At 44.3% G+C, this 21,349-nt stretch overlaps 1 protein-coding gene across 2 annotated transcripts in view; it reads left to right on the forward strand.

The window, feature by feature from the left end:
* ARIH1 (ariadne RBR E3 ubiquitin protein ligase 1) overlaps nucleotides 1–21,349 on the forward strand; it is a 2,944,219-nt gene that overhangs the window by 1,277,813 nt on the left and 1,645,057 nt on the right. For both annotated transcript variants that reach the window (XM_044077451.1, XM_044077453.1), the window contains exon 6: nucleotides 7,501–7,567. In XM_044077451.1, the coding sequence (XP_043933386.1) occupies nucleotides 7,501–7,567 (67 nt within the window). The remainder of the gene's footprint in view (nucleotides 1–7,500; nucleotides 7,568–21,349) is intronic.

Below are 21,349 nucleotides of genomic sequence, written 5' to 3' on the forward strand. Positions count from 1 at the left end.
CTCTTTAAAACTGTTATGGATGTCATTTTAGAAGCCAGGAGGCCCAGCACTAGGAAATCTTATGCAGAAAAATGGAAGAGATTCTGTTCTTGGAACCAGGCACAAGGGCTTGTCCCTAATATACCTGAGATTTTACAATACCTAACTGAGATGCTAGACAAAGGCTTATCTTTCTCATCTATTAAAATCCATGCCTGTGCCATTTCAGCTCATTACAATACGGAACCTCCTATTTTTTCACATCCTCTACTACGACAGTACCTCAGAGGGGCAAAAAATATAAGACCCCCAAGGAGAGCACCAGTACCTACTTGGGACCTCAGTTTTGTTTTAGAAAAACTCACACTGCCTCCTTTTGAACCAGCCGGCACAGCTGATCTAAAATTCTTGTCATGGAAAACTGCTCTGCTCCTAGCAATAACTTCAGCAAGAAGAGTCTCAGAGTTGCAGGCATTAATGGCTGTGGAACCTTTCCTAATTTTTCATCCGGACAGGGTTTCTCTTAGGACAAAGCCAACATTCATGCCAAAAGTGGTCTCCAATGTGGCCTTAAACCAAACCATTCATTTACCTACTTTTTACCCAAATCCCCAGAATAAAGGGGAAAGACTTCTGCACGCTTTGGATATACACAGGCAGCTACAATTCTACTTGGACAAAACAAAAGCTTTCAGAAAAACTGAGCAACTGTTTGTAGCATATGCTGCAGGATCACAAGGAAAGCCTATTACAAAGCAGACAGTCTCGAAATGGATAGGACACTGCATCCGCCTCTGTTATGCACAACATGGCAAATCAGTACCTAAGGGCATTAGGCCACATTCTACCAGAGCAGCAGCCACTTCAGCAGCTTTCCTCAGAGGAGTCCCAACCAAAGACATTTTAGAAGCTGCAACCTGGAGCTCAGTGCACACTTTCACCAAGCACTACCACTTACCTCTCTACTCTAAATCCAGAGCAGGCTTTGCCACTGCAGTTCTGCAGGGCTTGGTAGCCTCTCCAAATCCAATTTAGACCCAGCCACCCAACCTCAGCTTTGGGATTCTACCCAAGTGTAATGACTGCAAAAGTGAAACACTATGAACATAGTACAGTTGTGTACCTACCATAAATGTAGATGTTCGAGTGTATTCACTGTTGCAGTCCAGGTTACCCACCCACCATCCCCCTTTTTCTTTTTTCATTGGTGGGACTTTTCTGTACTTCTCATCTCTATACTACCTATGTGGTGTATTTGCTTGTAGATGAAGGAAATGTTTATAGTAATATATGCATGTTTTTTGGCATAATTTTATCTTTCCAGCCTTCCTATCTGGGGGCACCTGACATCTGGGGCAAGAGAAACTGAAGAAAATGGCGTCGGTTGCAACTTGTATATCCCTGGCGCTCTGACATCAGGGAAGAGGCGACAGCAACTGATGCTGGACCAAGACTTTGGAACTCGGGCCGACTGCAGGTCGCCTACCAGCAGGATAAACCAAGTGTAATGACTGCAACAGTGAATACACTCGAACATCTACATTTATGGTAGGTACACAACTGTACTTTACCCTCCCTCCCACCCCCTGACTCTTCTTTTCTTTTACCTATCCTTTTTGTTTTGCATATGTTATATCTTGTGTATTTGATTTTTTCTGGGCGTGTTCCATACCATGTAATTGCTTCCTGTTTTGGGGGCACCTGACATCTGGGGCAAGAAAAACTCATGTAATGGCATCGGCTGCATGTTTTATACACCTGACGTCATTGAAGAAGCAACAGCATCCGACACAGAACAACCACGACTCTGGTATTCAGGCTGACTGAGGGCTACCTGCAGACAGATAACCCAGATGTGTGATGACTGCAACAGTGGATACACTTGAACATCTACATTTATGGTAAGTGTACACAACTGTACATTTTACCCCTACCAGCTGCCACAGTGACCATGGACACTTCCCTTATAGAGTAGGGGGGAGAATTTTCAGGGAAGCACAGCCCAAGGCACATGGACCGATCAAGAGACACATCTGCATATCAATGTCTTAGAGATGAGAGCAGTACTTTTGGCGTTGCAGTACTTCCAGGACTCTCTTCCTCTGGGTATGATTGCGATTCAGACAGACAATATGTCAGTGGCCTGGTACTTGAACAAACAAGGAGGAACCAGGTCATACCCACTTTGTGGTGAGGCCCTAAGAGTATGGCAGTGGGCTATATCCACCCAGCGCTTTCTGTTAGCAGCGCACATCCCGGGGAAATCCAGCATGATAGCAGACGAGCTGAGCAGAGCAATTTTGTTGCCCCACAAGTGGTCCCTAAATAAAGAAATAGTGGACAGGATATTCCGCAGGTGGGGCCAGCCTTGCTGCAACCTTTTTGCGAGTCACATGAATATGAAATGCAGAAGCTACTTTGCCCTGATTTCCCCCTCCGGGAGAAGCCCCAAGGGACGCACTCATTCACGATTGGCCTCTGGCTTTCCTCTATGTTTTTCCACCAATCCCGTTGATAACCCAAGGGTCTACAGAAAGCAATATCTCTGGAAAGGACTATCATTGTAATAGTCCGTCATTGGCTTTGTCAGATTTGGTTCCCCTTGCTTCGACTTCATCTTTTGGAGGACTCTTGGGTTCTGGACCCAGTTCCGGACCTTCTGATGTACTCGGGGGAACTTCATCCCCCTCTGCAGTCCCTAAAGCTGGCAGCTTGGCTGCTCCAATTCCCATCATAGCCAGGTTCCATAACCTTTCTAATGAGATGAAACATTCTTTTATTCTCTCATAAATCCTCTACGTGGAAGCTATACCTTAGCAAATGGAAAGGGCCTCTAAAAACAATATTGATCCTTACCAAGCCCCTATGGCCTCTATACTAGAGTTCTTGACCATGATCTTCAATAAAGGAGCTGCAACAGCAACAGTCCGTGTTCAACTTGTTGCCATTTCTAACTTTCTTGGAGTCGAAGGATTGAATGTCACACAAATTATCCAAAGCTTTTCTCAAAGGGACCTTCCATCTCAGAGCACCTGTGAAATCCCCCCATTCCCCATGGAATCTAAATTTTATGCTTTCCCGCATTATTCTTCCTCCATTTAAACCAGCTTCCTCTTGTGACCTCAGATTTTTGTCATGAAAAATGATCTTTTTAGTGGCTATTACTTCTGCCTGCAGAGTGTCAGCTTCAGGCCTTGTCCATTAAAGCTCCTTACTTGATTTTCCATGCTGAGAGAGTCTCACTTAGAACAAACCCCTCTTTTTTCCTAAGGTTTGCACTGAAAATAATCTTAACCAAATTATTGATTTGCCAGTTTTCTTCCCCAATCACTCCAACAATCTTGAATACATGCTGCACAAACTTGATGTTCACAGACAGTTAAGATTTTATTTGGACAGAACAAAAGATTTCAGGAAATCGGATCAGCTTTTTGTTTCCTTTTCAGACTCCAGGAAAGGTATGCCAGCGGCTAAAACAACTCTGTCTAAATGGTTATCTGATTGTATCACTTTTGCTTATTCAGCTGCCAGCATGCCCTTACAGCATAAAATTAAAGCTCACTCAACCAGAGCAGTTTCTACATTTTCTGCTTTTTCTGCCAGACTTCCTATTGATAACATTTGTGCAGCAGCTACTTGGTCAAAACCTAATACCTTTATCACTCATTACAAAGTTGACAGGGCCTCCTTTGGATCCACTCTCCTGAAAAATATTCTTCCGTGAGCCATCTGAGATTGATGGTGCTTGGGAAGCTTACCCATCAGTAAGAATGAATGGCGAGATAGAACAACTTCACATAAAGAAGTTATGTACTTATCATAGCATTCCATGTGAGTTGTTCATCTTGCCTTCATTCTTGCGTCCCTCCCTCCTACCCCCTCCTCGGCTTTTAGAAGACCGAGATGCTAGATCCTTCCTGGTCACTTAACCCTTCTATACTTTTTCTAATGGAGTTATAGAATGACATATGGTATTATTATACGCAGCAAACAAGATCTGAGGTAACTGTAGGTGCATCATGGGATATGAACTTGGCCTTGAGCTATTTGAAATCCTCGAGCTTTGTAGTACCGAACCCATCAGTAAGAATGAAGGCGAGATGAACAACTCACATGGAACGTTATGGTAAGTACATAACTTCTTTTTTCTCACATCAGACCTCCAGTCAAACAGCCTATTGAACCATGGAACCTCACTTTAGTTCTTCAGTCTTTGACTCAACCACCCTTTGAGCCTGCAGAAAAATGTGACATCAAATTCTTATCATGGAACTCCCTTTTTCTGGTCGCCATCACATCAGTTAGATGTATTTCAGAGCTCCACGCTCTATGCATTAATCAGCCCTATCTTATCTTTCACAAGGACAGAGTATCACTCCGGACTAACCTTACCTTTCTTCCTAAAGTCATTTCGGATTTCTCCATTAATCAAACTATTGACGTTCCAGTATTTTTCCCAAATTTTACTAATAGAGGGGAATACTGTCTGCATTTATTGGATGTACATAGACAATTGAGATTTTACCTGAACAGGACAAAGACGATGTGTAAATCAGACCAACTATTAATTTCCTTTTTTGGCCCTAAAATGGGAAAGGCTGTTTTTAAAGTGACCTTATCGAAATAGCTTAGATATTGCATTCTTTACATTTATCATCATGAGAAAAAGCCTATACCACAGAAAGTCAATGCTCACTCTACCAGGTCAAAGGCAACTTCGGTAGCCTTCCATTCCACAGCCTCCATGGACATCAGTGCAGCAGCAATATGTGCTTCTCCTCATACATTTATTACTCATTACAAACTGGATCTGGTCTCCAGGGGAAGAGCATCCTTTGGCTTTATGGTGCTCAGGAATATTCTTCCATAAGGGCCACCCAAGGAACACAAGGTAGCTGGGGACTCTGTCCCATCAGTGATGAATCAAGCAAATGCCCTACACTGACCACCTCAAAAAACTCAAGCTTTACTCCATAGCATATCGCCTACTCCGAGGTGATCACTGCCTTACATATAAAGCTATGCCAAACCCAGAGCTGTTGGACGTGCTAAACCTAAAGAAATCCCAATCCCTCCAAGCTACACACTCTAGGGACCTAAACCTTGTCACTACAATAAACAGGACACGCTGGAGGGATATATTCCTGTTCCAGAGACTTCCTATACTCTGGAACAAGCTACCCATCTATGTCGAGCAAAGTTCTTCATTAGCACTCTTCAAGAAAAATCTTGATGAGTGGATGGGAAATAGGAAATACACCCCGTGGATCACTTCTGTGTCTCTGCTCGACAGTGGCACAGGAAAATAACTTTCTTGGGTGGTATAAGCTATGGTACCTTGCTGGCTAGGCTTACATAGGCCCTTGAACCGATAGCCTAGTACCTACCTTTGAACTTGTAAGGGAATGAAAATTAACAACATCAGATAAAGAAGTCATGTCTTACCTTAACGTTCCATCTGTGTTGTTGATCTTCATTCATCACGTTTCCCACCCCTCCTTCCTCCTCCAAAGGCACCTGGGGGATACATTGGGTCCAGGTGCTGAGTTTTAGGGCACTTGTGCAGAAACTGCTTCTGCTTTACTGATAAAGGGCAAACTCAATCTGAGGTAACATAGAGAAGGGTACTATGGGTAAAAGCTTAGCTGAAGAGTTTTTGGCTAAGGCGAGCCAGATGTAAGGCCGGCTCGGTTCCGAGGACGGAACTGACATCCCATCAGTGATGAATGAGTGAAGATCAACAACACAGATGGGACCTTATGGTAAGACGTAACTTTTTTCCAGCTTTTGGTATGTACATGCAGACATTAATGGTTTGGTGTGTTTGATCTCCTTATGCATTGTACTTATCTCTATTTGAAGCTATGTGACACTTTTAAAGACATCTGCCTAAGGAAGTGTCCCAAACAAAATCCATTGAACCCCAGCGATCCGCATATACCAGTTTTGGTAATATTTTTGTCATTCGTTTAACTAGTATGGACACAGGCACTTTGTAATTGTGGTTATAATTAGAAACATGTATACAAGATGAAGGATCTGCTGTGCCGTTTTCCTCCAGAATAGCAACACTTCACCTTTCACTGCATTCTTGAAAAGAGCCTTCCAAATGTTTATTAATTTCTTCTCTTGAAATTACAGATTTCTAATGGGATATTGTCTTTTCACAGATTTCTTTGTGAAATAGCTGTGCATCACAGTTTTTATTTCTTTATCTATCCTATTGGATACTGAGCTTCTCTTTCCTCCAACATTGGAATATCTAAATCTTCCATAAATATTTCCATTTGTGCCCTGTCTTGGCTTTGCCCACTCCTGTGCTGTATATAGATTTTCCTAGATTTTCTGAACTCTCGTCTCCTCTGGTTGTTCAATTATTATTTTTGTCATAGGGTCCCCAGATTTGCTACTTTTCTTTGTACTTTTTGTTGCCTTAATTGTTGAGCTGAACGTTTGTGTGTCCTGGACTTGTTATAACATGCACACACACAAAAAAAAAATAATAATAAAAAAATAATTTGCTTAATATTTGTAAACTCACAAATTTTGTGTAAATACTTGCCTTTTTTTTTTTTTGTTGCAACTCTGTGACTGCCTCTACTCTTGATCTGAAAGGTTATCCTTTATATTTTGCAGCAATTTGCCAGCCCTTCTTTGTTGCTCCTGTTAACCTTCTCCCACGTCCCTTTCTCCCTGAATTCTGCTGCTTTTAAAATGCATTCTTATTGTATCCTAAGCACTGGCTACTCTTCCAGGAACTGTCTTTCTGCTCTAATAACTCTCAACTTTTAACTGTTGCTGTTTTTTTAACTATATATAGGAAATGCCAACTCTCTCTCTCTCTCTCTGTTTTACTTTATTAACCTTTATTTTTGTCCTTGTAGGGGCACAGTCCGATACAGATTAATTTGCTTGTGTTTACAGGTGTAGGCGAGACTAATCAATTCCCTTTTCAGCAGAGGCCCAGAGAACAGCTGCAAGAATAGAACACATTGAAGTACTAATACATGTAAAATATTTTATTCTGACTAAATCAACAAGTAAAATCTGTGTAGAAATATATTTCGTTCCTGAGGATTAAGTATTAAAAGAGTTAAATGTATGTAAATGTGGTTCATTCTTTTAAAAATAATATCTGACAACAAAGAAATATAAAACGTTGAAGGTCTATTAGTTTAGCATGAACTAGTCAACTCCGGCATATTCAGTGACAAATGTAATAGTAACAGTAGTAGTAATAAAATGAAGTTGTTCTTAGTTGTCAGTTGTACAGTAGTGTGTCATACTGGTAATAAATATGCTTAGATTGTTAGTTTTAGGTGAATGGGGGTTTATGTTAAGAGACAGCAAATGTATACGATTTGTACCAACAAGCCTTCATAAATCTGTATGTAGCTTTTTATTTTGTGCCTGTCATGTCAGAAGTCATTAAGTACAAGTTATCATTTTTATATTAGAATGCTGTGATTTTGTACAGTGGTGCTTCATTTGTAATCTTACCTTTTTCCTTTTTTAATGCAGGCGTTTGATAACAGATTCAAAAGTTAAATTGAAGTATCAACATTTAATAACAAATAGTTTTGTAGAGGTAAGTGCCATGCTTTTTGATTTCTGAACTGTTACAGGGGATCTTATCTACCCATTCATGTTAGCAGAGTGGCTGATCAGAACGAAAACATTTTGGCGGAAGTTTCTGATGGAGTGTGGTGTTTGCAAGTGTATCAGCTACCTTAATAGGACAGGAGTCTGCCTGTAATGGAAATACCCGAGTAGTATTTAATAATTGATCTCCAGTAATTATGAAAATGAACTTTTATGCAACATGTCTGTAAAGTAGACTCTCTCTGCATTGTTAGTCATTGAAGTACATTCAGAATGTGTAGCATATTTATTTTACTGGTGCACTTGTTCATCTTTTGCTGGTGTCTTATGTACTTGAATTGAGAGATTGTCTGGAAGTAGTGAAAAAAGAAACCATATAGAGGTTGGAATGTTTCTTTTGGAATCTCCTTGATAGTCCTCATTGTATATGATGTAATGTAGTGTAGTTTCTTAGCAAATAAACTAGAAAATGTTTAATCGCCCCTCATGACTGTGTGAGAAACTTAGTGGGGGGGGGGGGGTGGCATTCATAGATGACCAGTGCTGTGTAAAGCACTATGTGATACGATCAGCTGTTTTTCTTTATTTTTTCCTCCTCATCTTTAAGCCTTGCTTCATGGCATTGGCCTGATATGGCTAGTTGAGTATCTAAGGTAAACAAATACTTATTTTTTTAACCTTGAGTTTCAAAACATGAGGTGTTAATATAGAATGGATACACATCTTAAATATTTAAGTCCTGAGCTGTAATTTGGTCAATATTGATCAGTACTTTACTTTGGTAAACAAGTATAAATAAATAAATTTACTTTAGATGCATATCTTCCCTCATGCTGTAAAGCTAAATTTTACCAGTCACATTAAGTTGCTCTTCACATAGTGCTTCTCATCTGTGAATAGTCGCCAGAAACTTAATTTGAGGAGATGTGTAGCTGGAGTCAAAACTAATGCACATACTTTATCTTTTCAAGGTCATTCATTGGTCTCAGATTTTCTCATCAGCCCCTGTGCATCCTCTGCATGAATGCTTGCTGGCTGCATGGAGTTGCACAGTTGCTGTAATCTGTCAACTGTGAGTAAATAAGCAAATATTAGCTTGTATCCCTCACCCACCCCAATTGGTATTTTTTTTTTTCAAACCCAGTTCTTTCCATAGCTGAGTAGTAGTCTTCGTTTTTACTTTTTTTTTTTTTTTGCCAAAAAGTTCATTTCAAACAAAATATTTTTATTTAACTATAGATATTTCTGAATAAACTGTAGATCGGCAGGGGATGTTCTTCGTGTTTCATTCTTGCAGTCATCACATTTGGGTTATCTGCTTGCAGTAGCCGTCAGTCGACCTGATTAACAAAGTCTTGGGTCCTGTGTCAGTTGCTGTCTCTTCTTCTGTGACGTCAGGTTGTCAGGGGTATAAAACATGCCGCCGACGCCATTACATCAGTCTTTCTTGCCATGCAGTGCTCAAAGCAGACGTAGCTCGCAAGTGCCAGTCGGCTGATTCCTGAAATTTTCGTTTTTGAGTTTCAGAACAGAAGTCTTCAACTAAAAGCTAAGTACCCTATTGGGGAAATTTTTTCTTGCTCTAAACCGATGTCAGTAAAAGTAAATAATTGCATTTCTTGTGGAAAGCAAATACCTCATAAAGATTTTAATTCGTACTGTATTCCTTGCCTAGACCCTGACCACGACGTACCTCGCTGTCTGTTTTGTGCCTTATTTAAACCACGAGCTATCTGCCGTCAGTATATTTTTCCTTCTAAATATTTTGGTGTTCAGTTCAATTATCCTGATATGTCTTCGGTAAGCCATCCAACTACCAACATTCTGAAAAAATGCAAAGATAGACAGAGACAGGCCGCCTAGGTCCAAAGCTGCTGATGACACTTCTCCTAAGCCAGTCACCAGTTCGCCAGTACTCAGTGAGGCGCTTTCGCAGCCCCTGATACCCGCTACTTCAGATTCGCAGGCCTCTACTGAGACGCATTCGGAGTCTGGTATGCCCCGAGATGCTTCAACTTTGGAACCTGCGGATGTCTCTATCTTGGATGGATCCAGAGCTGCTGTGCAGGCACCGGCTTCTGAGGGTGTATTTAGGCCTACTGACTTGCATATTAAAACAATGCCATCTTCTTCTTCAAGGCCTAAAACTCAACCCATGCCTAGAAAACTGATGCCCAGACCCTATGGTCAGGCCTCTCTGCCTAAAAAACAAATGATAAGAATGGCTGAAGACCTTATTACTTTAATCAAGGGAAGCCAACCTTCCCCCTCTAAGAGACCTAGGATTGAGTTTGCTTATGATACTTCTAACCAGGATTCTGAAATTTCTATTTCCTCTGATGACCAGGATTTACCTTTATCTACCTAGGAGGATTCTGATGCTGAGGACTCTATTCCCTCTGCTTCCCCCTTAGAGGATTACTCTTTTGGTGAAACCTTGCATACTCTCAGGGAACATTTTCGTTGGGAAAGTCAGGATTTCTCTGATTCTAAATAGAGGCTTAGGTATTTCTTACTCCTGCCCCAGCCTAGGCCTTTAACTATCTCTGCTGTACTGAACATTGTTGATGATGCCTTTTCTGAATCTAGCTTGGCCCCTGACTCTCTACCACCTGCTCCCAGAAAACCTGATAGATATTACAGGGTTCATGACTCTCACAAGTTCCTTTTCAAAACTCCTACTGCAGATCCTGAAACCATTTCACAGGGACCCAAGGGCATTAAAGCTACTACTGCCAAAAATCCTACCCCCTCTGATAGAGACTCCAGGGCGCTGGATACATGCAGTAAGAAGGTGTATACTTCTGCAACTTTGGCCATTAGGGCCTTGAATTGCCAGTTTCATATGTTGAAGCATCTGCAGCATATTATAGAATTGCTTAAACAGAAAATTATGTTGATTCCTTATTGTGCTGAAAATAAGGATTTACTGCATTCTGCTGAACAAGTTGGAAAACATACTTTGCAATGTTGTTTTGATTCACTAGAGGCATCTTGCAGGGCTGCTGTAACTGGGTCTGTTCTTAGAAGGCATGCTTGGCTTAAGGAACAATCCTTGCCAAATCATGTTAAAGTGAAATTACTGGATGCTCCCTTAAATCAGGACCGCCTGTTTGACAACAAGGCAGAAGAAGTTCTTAAAATGATGGAGGAAAAAGCCAAATCTATGCAAACTGTTTAAGATTTTTTACAAGTACAACCTCCTAGATTTAGTAGGCATTGGCCTTCTAAGAATTGTTTTTTTCCTGCCTCTCCCAGGCCTCAGTCGAAACCCAGACCCAACAGAGCACCCAGGCTTCAGTCCCAGGGGATGCACAGGACTAAGCAGTGGGGGGCCTCCACTTTCAAATCTGGGAGTAATAAAACTCCCCCCTATGGTAAACTCTCTCAATGACTTTTTTAAACCTTCCATGCACTTCTCAACTGTCTGCCCCTTTGGGGGGGGGGAGGGGGGGAGATTGCCCTTCATGCAAAGAACTGGGGACTCATTACCCAGGAAAAATGGGTTTTAAATATAGTGTCTCAAGGATACAGATTTCACTTCCACACATTACCAACTCCAAAAGGTTGGCCGGATCTACCTCCAAATCAGTGGGCAGAGGCCCAAAAGCAAGTACTCTCTCTCTTAAGCATAGGGGCTATTCACTTGTTACCAGAAGAGGAAAAGGGACAAGGTTTCTACTCAAGACTTTTCCTGGTACCCAGAAAGGACAATTCATGGCGTCCTATCCTGGACCTGTCTACTCTAAATACCTTTTTGGTGATTCCAAAATTCAAGATGCTGACTCTTCAGATGTTCTTCGTGTTTCACTGTTGCAGTCATTACATTTGGATAATCTGATGGCAGGTTGCCCTCAGTCGGCCTGATTAACAAAGTCTTGGGTCCTGCGTCAGATGCTGTCCCTTCTTCCATGACGTCAGGGGTATAAAACATGCAGCCGACGTCATTAGATCAGTCTTTCTTGCTGTGCGTTGCCCAAAGCAGAAGCATTTAGCAAGTGCCGGTCGGCCGACTCCTGAAATTTTTGTTTTCGAGTTTAGAACCGAAGTCTTCAACTAAAGCTAAGTTCCCCATTGGGGAAACTTTTTCTTGCTCCTTACCAATGTCAGTAAAAGTTAATTGCATTACTTGTGGAAAGCAAATACCTCAAAGATTTTCATTCGTACTGTATTCCTTGCCTAGGCCCTGACCACGACATTCCTTGCTGTTGGTTTTGTGCTTTATTTAATCAGCACACTATCCGTCGTCGGTATACTTTTGCCTCTAATTATTTTGGTTCACGATTTAATTATCCAGAAATGTCGATTAGCCTTCCGACTACCGGAATTCCGAAAAAACGCAAAGATAAAGACAGAGACAGGCTGCCGAGGTCCAAAACTGCTGACAACACTTCTCCTAAGCCAGTCGCCAGTTAGCCGGTACTCAGTGAGGCGCTTACGCAACTCCTGATACCCACTACTTCTGATTCACAGGCCTCTACTGAGACCCATTTGGAGTCCGGTATGCCGCGAGATGCTTCACCTATGGAACCCGTGGGTGTCTCTACCTTGGATGGGTCCGGAGCCGTTGTGCAGGCACCAGCTTCTGAGGGTGTATTCAGACCTACAGACTTGCATATTAAATAGACAATGCCTTCATTACTAAGGCCTAAATCTTGATCCATGTCTAAAAAAACGTCGCCCAGGCCACATGTTCAGGCCCCTATGCCTAAAAAACAAATGATAAAAATGGCTGAAGATCTAATTTCTCTAATCAGGGGTAGTCAACCCCTCCTCTCTAAGAGACCTAGGGCTGAACTTGATTATGAATCTTCTGATCAGGATTCTATTTCTTCTGACACTTCTAATGACCTGGATTTGTCCATACCTACTTATGAGGATTCCAATGCAGAGGGCTCCATTCCCTCTGCTTCTCCTCCTGAGGACTGTTCTTTTGGGGAAGCTTTACATGCTTTGAGGGAGCATTTCCACTGGGAAAGCCAGGAATTTTCTGATTCAAAAAAGAGGCTTGGGGATTTCCTGTTTCAACCTCAGCATAGGCCTTTGGCTATACCTCCTGTACTAGACATTGTTGATGTGTTCTCAGAATCCAGTTTGGCCCCTGATTCCCTGCCTCCGGCTCCTAGTAAACCTGACAGATACTACAGGGTTCCTGACTCCCACAAGTTCCTTTTCAAAAATCCTGTTGCAGATCCAGAAACCATTTCTCCGGGGCCCAAGGGCATTAAGGCTTCTACTGCTAAAAATCCTACCCCTTCTGATAGAGGTTCCAGGGCGCTGGATATATGGGGTAAAAAGGATTGTACATGTTGGTGTTTCACTGTTGTAGTCATTACAATTGGGTTATCCCGCTGGCAGGCTACCTGCAGTCAGCCTGAATTCCAAAGTCTACGTCCGGCGTTGATTGCTGTCGCCTCCTCCCTGACGTCAGTGCGCCAGGGGTATAAGATGCAGCCGATGCCATTTTCTTCAGTCTTTCTTGCTGCATGGTGCCCGAAGCAAAAGCAGTTTGTAAGTCCCGGTCGGCCGACTCCTGAGATTTTCGTGTTCGAATTTCAGATCCGAAGTCTTCATTAAAAGCTAAGTACCCCATTGGGGAAACTTTTTTCTTGCTCCAGACCGATGTCAGAAAAAGTTAATAATTGTATTTCTTGTGGTAAGCAAATACCTCATAAGGACTTCCATTCTTACTGTATTCCTTGCCTAGGCCCTGATCACGACATTGCTAATTGTCGGTTTTGTGCTAGATTTAACCAACGCACTATTGAGCGTCAGTACGATTTTGCATTTCACTATTTTGGCAGAAGATATAATTACACGATGTCGTCGGATAGCCATCCAACTACCGCAATTCAAAAGAAATGCAAAGAAAAAGAAAAGGACAGGCATCCGAGGTCTAAAACTGACGACGAGGCTTCTTCTAAGCCAGTCCCCGGTTCTCAGTGAGGCACTTTGGCAGCCTCTGACTCCCGCTGCTTTAGAGCCGCAGGCCGCTTCCAACTCCCACGTGGAGCTGACTAGGCAGCCGGAAACTCAAGGTACTGGAACCTCAGAAACTATTCCCTCAAATGGGTCTGGAGCCGCTGAGCAGGCATCAGCTTCTGAGGGTGTTTTCAGGCCTACACAGTTATATATTAAAACGACTTCAGCTTCAAAGGCAAAGACTAAAGCACCTCTAAAGACAAAGAAACAAGTACAACAGCCCCATGGACAGGCCTCCATGCCTAAAAAACAGATGCTCAAAATGGCCAAAGAACTTATTACTTTGATCAGGGGTTCCCATCCCCCTCCTGATAAGAGGCCTAGGCAAGAGACAGAATATTAATCTTCAGATCAGGTTTCCATTTCTTCTGATTCCTCTTCTGATCAGGAATACTCTCTTCCTCCCTATGAGGATTCTGATGCTGAAGAATCTATCCCCTTCAGCCTCTCCTCCTGAGGATTATTCTTTGGGGAAACTCTGCATACCATGAGGGAGCATTTCCACTGGGAGAGCCAAGGTTATTCAGAAGCTGAGAAAAGGCTCGGAGACTTCAATTTACTACCTCAGCACAGGCCCCTTGCTATTCCACCTGTGTTAGACATTGTAGATGATGTATTTTCAGAGTCCATTCTGACTCCTGACTCTTTACCTCCAGCTCCTGTTAAGCCAGACAGATACTACAGGGTTCCTGATTCACATAAATTTCTTTTTAAAAACCCTGCTGCTGACCCAGAAACTATCTCTCAGGGTCCCAAAGGGGTCAAGGCTTCCACTGCAAAAAACCCTACCCCCTCTGACAGGGATTCTAGGGCACTGGACAGATGGGGAAAAAGATTTACACTTCTGCTACCTTGGCTATAAGGGCTTTAAATTGTCCGTTTCATATGCTTAAATGTCAGCAATATATTATGTCACTGCTTAAACAGAAAATGTTGATAAATTATGAATGTGGAGAAAACAAAGATGTATGATTTATTGCATGCAGCTGAACAAGTGGGAAAGCATACTTTGCTATGTGGTTTTGATTCTCTGGAGGCCTCCTGCAGGGCTGCTGTTACGGGTTCTGTCATTAGGAGGCACGCTTGGTTAAAGGAACAGAATCTGCCTGATCATGTTAAAGCAAAATTATTAGATGCTCCATTACAGCATGATACCTTGTATGGTGTTAAAGCAGAAGAGGTGTTGAAGAAAATGGAGGACAAAGCTAAATCTATGCAAACAGTCAAGGATTTCTTACAGGTACAGCCTCCAAGATTTAGCAGGCACTGGCCTACAAAGAATTGGTCCTTTCCAGTATCAGACAGGCCACAAAGAGGCAGATCCCAGCCCCAAGGCTCATACAGGTCTAAACAATGGGGTACTTCTACCTCCAAAAGCGGAGAAGACAAATCACAGCCATACAGGAAGCAGTCCCAATGACTTCCCCCTGCCTGCACCAAGCACTTATCTTCTGGCAGCACCTTTAGGGGGAAAACTAGCACTTTTTTCTCAAAATTGGCACGTAATAACCCAGGACAAACGGGTCTTGGATATCGTGTCACAAGGCTACAGGTTTCACTTTCACACCCTGCCAAGGGCAAATGGTTTGCCAGACCTGCCAAAAAATCAATGGGCAGAAGCACGAAAGCAAGTGTCATCCCTCATGGACATGAGGGCCATTCAGCAAGTACCACAGCAAGAGCAGGGACAAGGATTTTACTCGAGACTGTTCTTGGTGCCCAGAAAGGACAATGCCTGGAGACCATTACTGGACCTATCTATTCTAAACACATATCTAGATATTCCAAGATTCAAAATGTTGACTCTGCAGCAGCTTCTTCCCATACTGGGCAAGAAGGCTTGGCTTGTGACTTTAGACCTAAAAAAGGCATACCTGCATGTCCCAATCAGACAGTCATGCAGAAGATTCCTCAGATTCATAGCTGGCTCAATGCACTACCAATTCTCTGCACTGCCATTTGGCTTATCTACTGCGCCCAGGGACTTCACAAAATGCCTGGCTCCAGTAATTGCAGTTTGCAGACAAAGAGGAATACAAATATATCCTTACTTGGACGACTGCCTTATTCAAGCAGATAACAAGGACATTCTGCTATAGCATCTGGCGTTTGTAAAAAGATTACTAACATGCCTAGGGTACACAGTATACGAAAAGAAATCAAAACTAGTACCCTCTCAAGAGATAATATTCCTGGGTGCAAGCTTAAATACAACTGCCCAGATGGCTTATCTCATGCCAGACAAAGGCAACTGACTACGTATTTCAAAATGTTGGCAACAAAGACGCAGTTATCTGCAAGAAAAATTCTGCAAGCTTTGGGCTTCATGGTATCCTGCATTCTGCTAATTCCATATGCAAGACTGCATATGAGGAAACTTCAATGGTATCTAAAAAGTGTTTGGACTCAACATTGCCATAGCCTGGAAACAATAATTACCCTCATTCCCTGCCTGCAACAGGAGTTTCGATGGGGGGGCAAAGGCCTGTCACCACAACAAGGGGCAGCCATTTGCTTTACCCACAGTGAGGCAGATATTAACAACAGATGCATCAGATTATGCCTGGGGAGCCCACATGGCAGGAAGATGTATTGAGGGCCCATGGTCCGCAAGCCAAATGCATCTACATATCAACCAAAAAGAGATGCTAGCTGTTCAGAATGCCCTGACAGCCTTCAGGGATCTACTTCATCCGGGACAACTACTGATGTTAAGTTGTCTATCTCGCCTTCATTCTTGCTGGATGGGTTCGGAGCCGACCTCGGCTCTGACTCGGCCACTCTAAAAGCTCGAGAGTTGGTTCCACCGGCTCGAGGCTCCCCTTATATCCCACAATGCTAGGCGAGAGTTACCTCAGATCTCGTTTGCCGCTACAGCTTCGAGGTTGGTTGTTTCTACCGGTTCCTGGTGAGTGCTATTTTTCTTGTAAAAATTACTCTTTAAAACCCCTTTTAAGTTAATATTCTTACTTAGTTAGTGTAGATTAGAAAACTTTATCCCCGACCCTAAATATTTTCTGTTTCTTTCCCCAAGAATCTTTGGTTCTTCCATTGGGCCTTTAGGCCTTCCCTTCCCTAGTGGAGTGTGTGTTTTTTTTGTAGTTTATTCTAGTTTATTGTAGTTTTAAATACTAGTATTACTACTAATTTTGTGTTTTCCTGACAGGGTATAACTTGTGTGTTTGTGTGCGTGTTTGTGTACACCTGTCAGTCAAAAAAATGTCTAAAGAAGCAAAGGTCTCCGGATTCAAGAAGTGTGATGCGTGCTGTCAGAAAATGTCTCTGACAGACGCTCACACTTCTTGTGTCTATTGTCTGGGGCCTTTGCACCTGCAGGACTCCTGTGCTGTGTGCCATGGCTTCAGCCCCAGGGTCCTGCAGGAAAGAAAAAATAAATTAATTCTTAGAGGCTTACTGAAGCCAGAGGATTCCCTGTCAGTTTCAACAGGGAAGCCCTCTAAGGCATCGAGGTCTTCGGCTCCGGCTTCTGAGCCGAGACCCCAGGTTGCTCAACCTTTGCCTTTATCGGCTCCGGCTGGAGCCGATAAGTCTCAGTCCACAGTTTCTGTGGCTCCTCGGCTCGGCGGGCCGAGGTTATTGAGGTTCCCGTGTCGGCTCCGACCAGACCTTCGGAGCCGACAACTAGGAAGAGGTCCAGGTCACCATCTCTTGGCTCCGTTCATTCGGCTCCAGGATCTCCCCTGCTGTCTGAACGGAGCCAAAGGTCTCACTCCTCTAGGTCATCGAGGCTGTCAGATCATGACCTTCAGAGGGTAGTGAGTCGACTACTTAAGTCCGAGGCACTAGCCCAGATGCTTCAGAGCCCGACTCATCAGTCGATGCCTGCCCCGGTCCATCAACCTTTTCCTCCTTTGACTCTCTTGAGTTCGGAGCCGGGTCGCGTCGGAACCGAGACTGTGATTACGTCGGAACCGATACAATTGTCTTCGGCTCCGTTTTCTTCTTTGGAAGAATCTCGGTGCCGGACTTCCCTCGTCGGCTCCGAGGGGGTGAGTGGCATCGGACCCTTGTCCGACCCCCCTCTCCCTCTCGGGGCTTCGGCGCTGGTGAGTTCGGCTCCGACATCGGCCTCGGAGCCATCACTGTCGGTGCCGAGGGGGGTTCTTAGCTCCTCGGGGCGGGGACCTCTGGCTCTGCCTGACAGGGGTGCATTCGAGGTCATGCGGAGTGTGTTAGAGCCTGGCTCTACTCCACAGTCGGCTCCGTCCGCCCCTCCCTCTATGCTGCCTCAGGGTAAGTCGACTCACTCCCTCATCCCGGACCGCAGAGAGCCAGCTCCTCAGGAGCCCCCTGTGGGGATTTCATCCTCTTTCCTGGCCTCTCCTGAGTTGGCAGAAGAGCCCCTCGGAAGAGGAAGTGTAAGGAAACACATTGACTCACCTGAGTCTATCACGTCAGACACAGATTTGGATGATTCTGAGGGTTCCCCTCGTTCCCCTTCTGAAGATGTCTCATTTGCAGACATTCTGGAGATCCTGAAACAGAGGGGAAATTGGCCAGCCCTCAACCCTTCGGAGGACGAATCTGTGTATCTTGAGGCGTTGGCTCTCCCTTCCACCTCCTGGGTGTCCCTCCCTTGACCCCCTCATGCAGGTGGTTGCTAAGAAGGCATGGACGGCTCCTGATTCAGTGGACCCCACTCCCAGGAGACCCTCTAAGTTCATCACAGCTCCAGCAGACAAGCAATTTTTATCAAAAGGAGTTTCTGTGGATGCTATGGTGGTAGCTGCTGCCACAAAGAAGGAACTGGCTGATCCTTCAGTACCTGTCCATCCACCTAACAAGGAATCTAGGTCCATGGATAGGTACGGAAGCGGATGTTCTCCTCAGCGACATTTACCATGCGTTCGCTGAACTACCTGTGCCATTTCACTCGTCTTCAAAGGGACTTGATCAAGGAAGCGAGTGAAATGTTAAAGGATCCTACAGCTGCGGGTTTCCAAGACAAGATGAACACGCAGCTGGCTACCCTTAATTCCATATCCAACTCCTCCATGCGCCTCCTTTCTTACGGCCGATGGAGCGAGTAGAGCCGCAGGGACAGGTGTAGCCTTACGTAGGCACGCCTGGATGCGGCTATGCAATTTCGGACCCTTTCAAGGCGTCTTTCACGAACTCCCCTTTGATGGATCATCTCTCTTTGGTCCTCAAGTGAAAGAAACCCTGACTAGGTGCGAGACTGATGGCAAGACCCTTTCTGCCGTCGAGTCCGTTTTCGACTCCTTCAGGCCTTACCCCAAAGGCCAGAAGGGTGGAAAGATGTGGTTCCGTAAACAATCTCAAGGGACTTCGCCTGACGACAGAGTCGTTTCCTACCAAAGGCAGAGGTGGGAATAACAATGGTAGACGTCGCCTAGGGGCAGGGGTCCGCAGAACCAGGGCAATCGGGAAGCCTTCCTGACAAGCCCTTTCAGCATCCCTGAGGTGTTGCCCGCCTGCCCATCTTCGAGGCAGTCGGGAAGATTGTCACTGTACGCAGAAGCCTGGCTACCCCTGACTCAAGACAAATGGGTACAGTCCATCATGTGCGAAGGCTATTCTATCCGCTTTCTTCGCTTTCCAAATCAGTCAAAAAATCCCTTCCAGATGTTCCACCCGCTCAAAGGGATCTAGCAGCTTTGGAAATTTCAAAACTGCTTGCAAAAAGAGCAATTCAGCCAGTGCCAGCAGACCAACAAGGATCCGGAATCTACTCAAGGTTCTTTTTAGTTCCAAAGAAAACAGGGGACTGGAGACCGATATTGGATCTCAGTGTCTTGAACAAATCAGTCAAGAAAACAAGATTTCGGATGGTCACGCTGCAATCCATTCTTCCCCTTTTGGGCAAAGGAAACTGGATGTGCTCTATAGACCTTCGGGATGCGTACTATCACATAAAATGAACAGGCGCTCCAGAAGATTCCTCCGCTTCAGGCTGGGAACCAGTCATTTTCAGTTCAGGGCCCTGCCCTTTGGTCTCACCACTGCCCCCCGGGTGTTTACCAAATGCATGGCAGTTGTAGTTTCTCACCTGAGACGACAAGGATTCCAGGTGTTTCCATATTTGGACGACTGGCTCCTCACAGCTCCCACCAAGCATCTCCTTCTGATGGCCAGAGATTATACTTTTCGCGTTTGTCAAAAACTGGGTATTTCAATAAATTGCGAAAAGTCTGTTTTGTCGCCTTGTCGTACTATTACCTACATAGGCGCAAATCTAGATACTATAAACATGTCTGCAAAGCTAACACACCAAAGGATATCAGACATTCACAAATTGGTGTCACTCCTTCTCAACAACAACAGAATCAAAGCCAGGTTAGTTCTAAAGGTGTTGGGAATCATGGCAGCGGCCATACCTCTCCTTCCATTAGCCAGATACCACATGCGGATCCTTCAGTGGATGCTTTTTACTCAATGGTCATACCAGGAACTTCCAATGTCTCACACCATTGTGATCACGCAGTAGTGCAAAAAGCATCTCATGTGGTGGATGTCTTCCCCCCAGCTCCTGTTGGGAAGACCCTTTGTTCCACCTCCTCCGGTTGCTACACTGACAACGGATGCCTCCCTGATCGGGTGGGGGCATTATCAGGGCAGGACAGTCCAGGGCACATGGCAACCAAAGCGAATGCCACTTGCACATAAATGTTCTGGAGATGAGAGCAGTGCTTTTAGCGTTGCAAGCCCTTCAAGACTCTCTTCCCTTGGGAACGATTGCAATCCAGACAGACAATATGTCTGTAGTGTGGTACATCAACAAACAAGGCGGAACCAGATCATACCCCTGTGTCGAAGCACTCAGACTGTGGCAATGGGCGATTTCTTCTCAGCGTTTTCTGATAGCAACGCACATCCCGGAAGTCCAATCACATTGCGGACAAGTTGAGCAGAGCTATACTCATGCCTCACGAGTGGTCTCTGAAAGACTCTGTAGTGAGAGAAATTTTTTCTCAAGTGGGGTCAGCCTTGCTGCGATCTTTTTGCTACTCCCCAAAACAGCAAGTGCAGAGATTTTTTCACTCTATTCCTTTACCAGGCCAACCCAGCAGAGACGCTCTAGTCCAAGTTTGGCCCGGGACTTCTGTATGCATTCCCCTTTCCCACTGATCTCTCAAGTAATTCAGAAAGCTATCGCTCAGAAGGCATCCTTGATCCTCATTGCTCCTTACTGGCCTCGACAAGTGTGGTTCCCCTTTCTACATCGTTTTCTCTTGAGCGACCGTGGAATCTGGACCTAGTTCCAGATCTTTTGATCCATCAGTCGGGTCAGTTTCATCGCTCCCTCCCTCTCTGAACCTCACTGCTTGGTTCCTCCAGTTCCAACCGTAGCCAGGCTTCCTCAATTATCTCACTCTGTTAGAGATATATTGATAGCTTCCCATAAATCTTCCACTCGAAGATTTATTTGAGTGCGTGGAAACGCTTCTCATATTGGGCACAAGGAAAGGACATAGATCCTTTCACCGCTTCCATCCAACTAGTCCTTGATTTTCTAGCTGAACTCTTCCATGCAGGTTCATCTCCATCTACACTTAAGGTTCAATTGGCAGCTATTTCTAACTTCCATGTGGGTATTTCTGAATCTGCCCTAATGTCCCACAAACTTTGCAAAGCCTTTTTGAAAGGAGTTTTTCTCAGACCTCCTATAAGAAATCCTCCTTCTCCTTGGGACCTAAATTTAGTTCTTGCTTCTTTGATTCTTTCCCCTTTCGAACCTGCAGCTTCCTGTTCCTTGAAATTGTTATCATGGAAAACTCTCTTTCTGGTAGCTATTACATCAGCT

This window comes from Protopterus annectens, chromosome 7.part0, assembly GCF_019279795.1.
Source record: "Protopterus annectens isolate FY-2018-M chromosome 7.part0, PAN1.0, whole genome shotgun sequence".
Taxonomy (NCBI): domain Eukaryota; kingdom Metazoa; phylum Chordata; order Ceratodontiformes; family Protopteridae; genus Protopterus; species Protopterus annectens.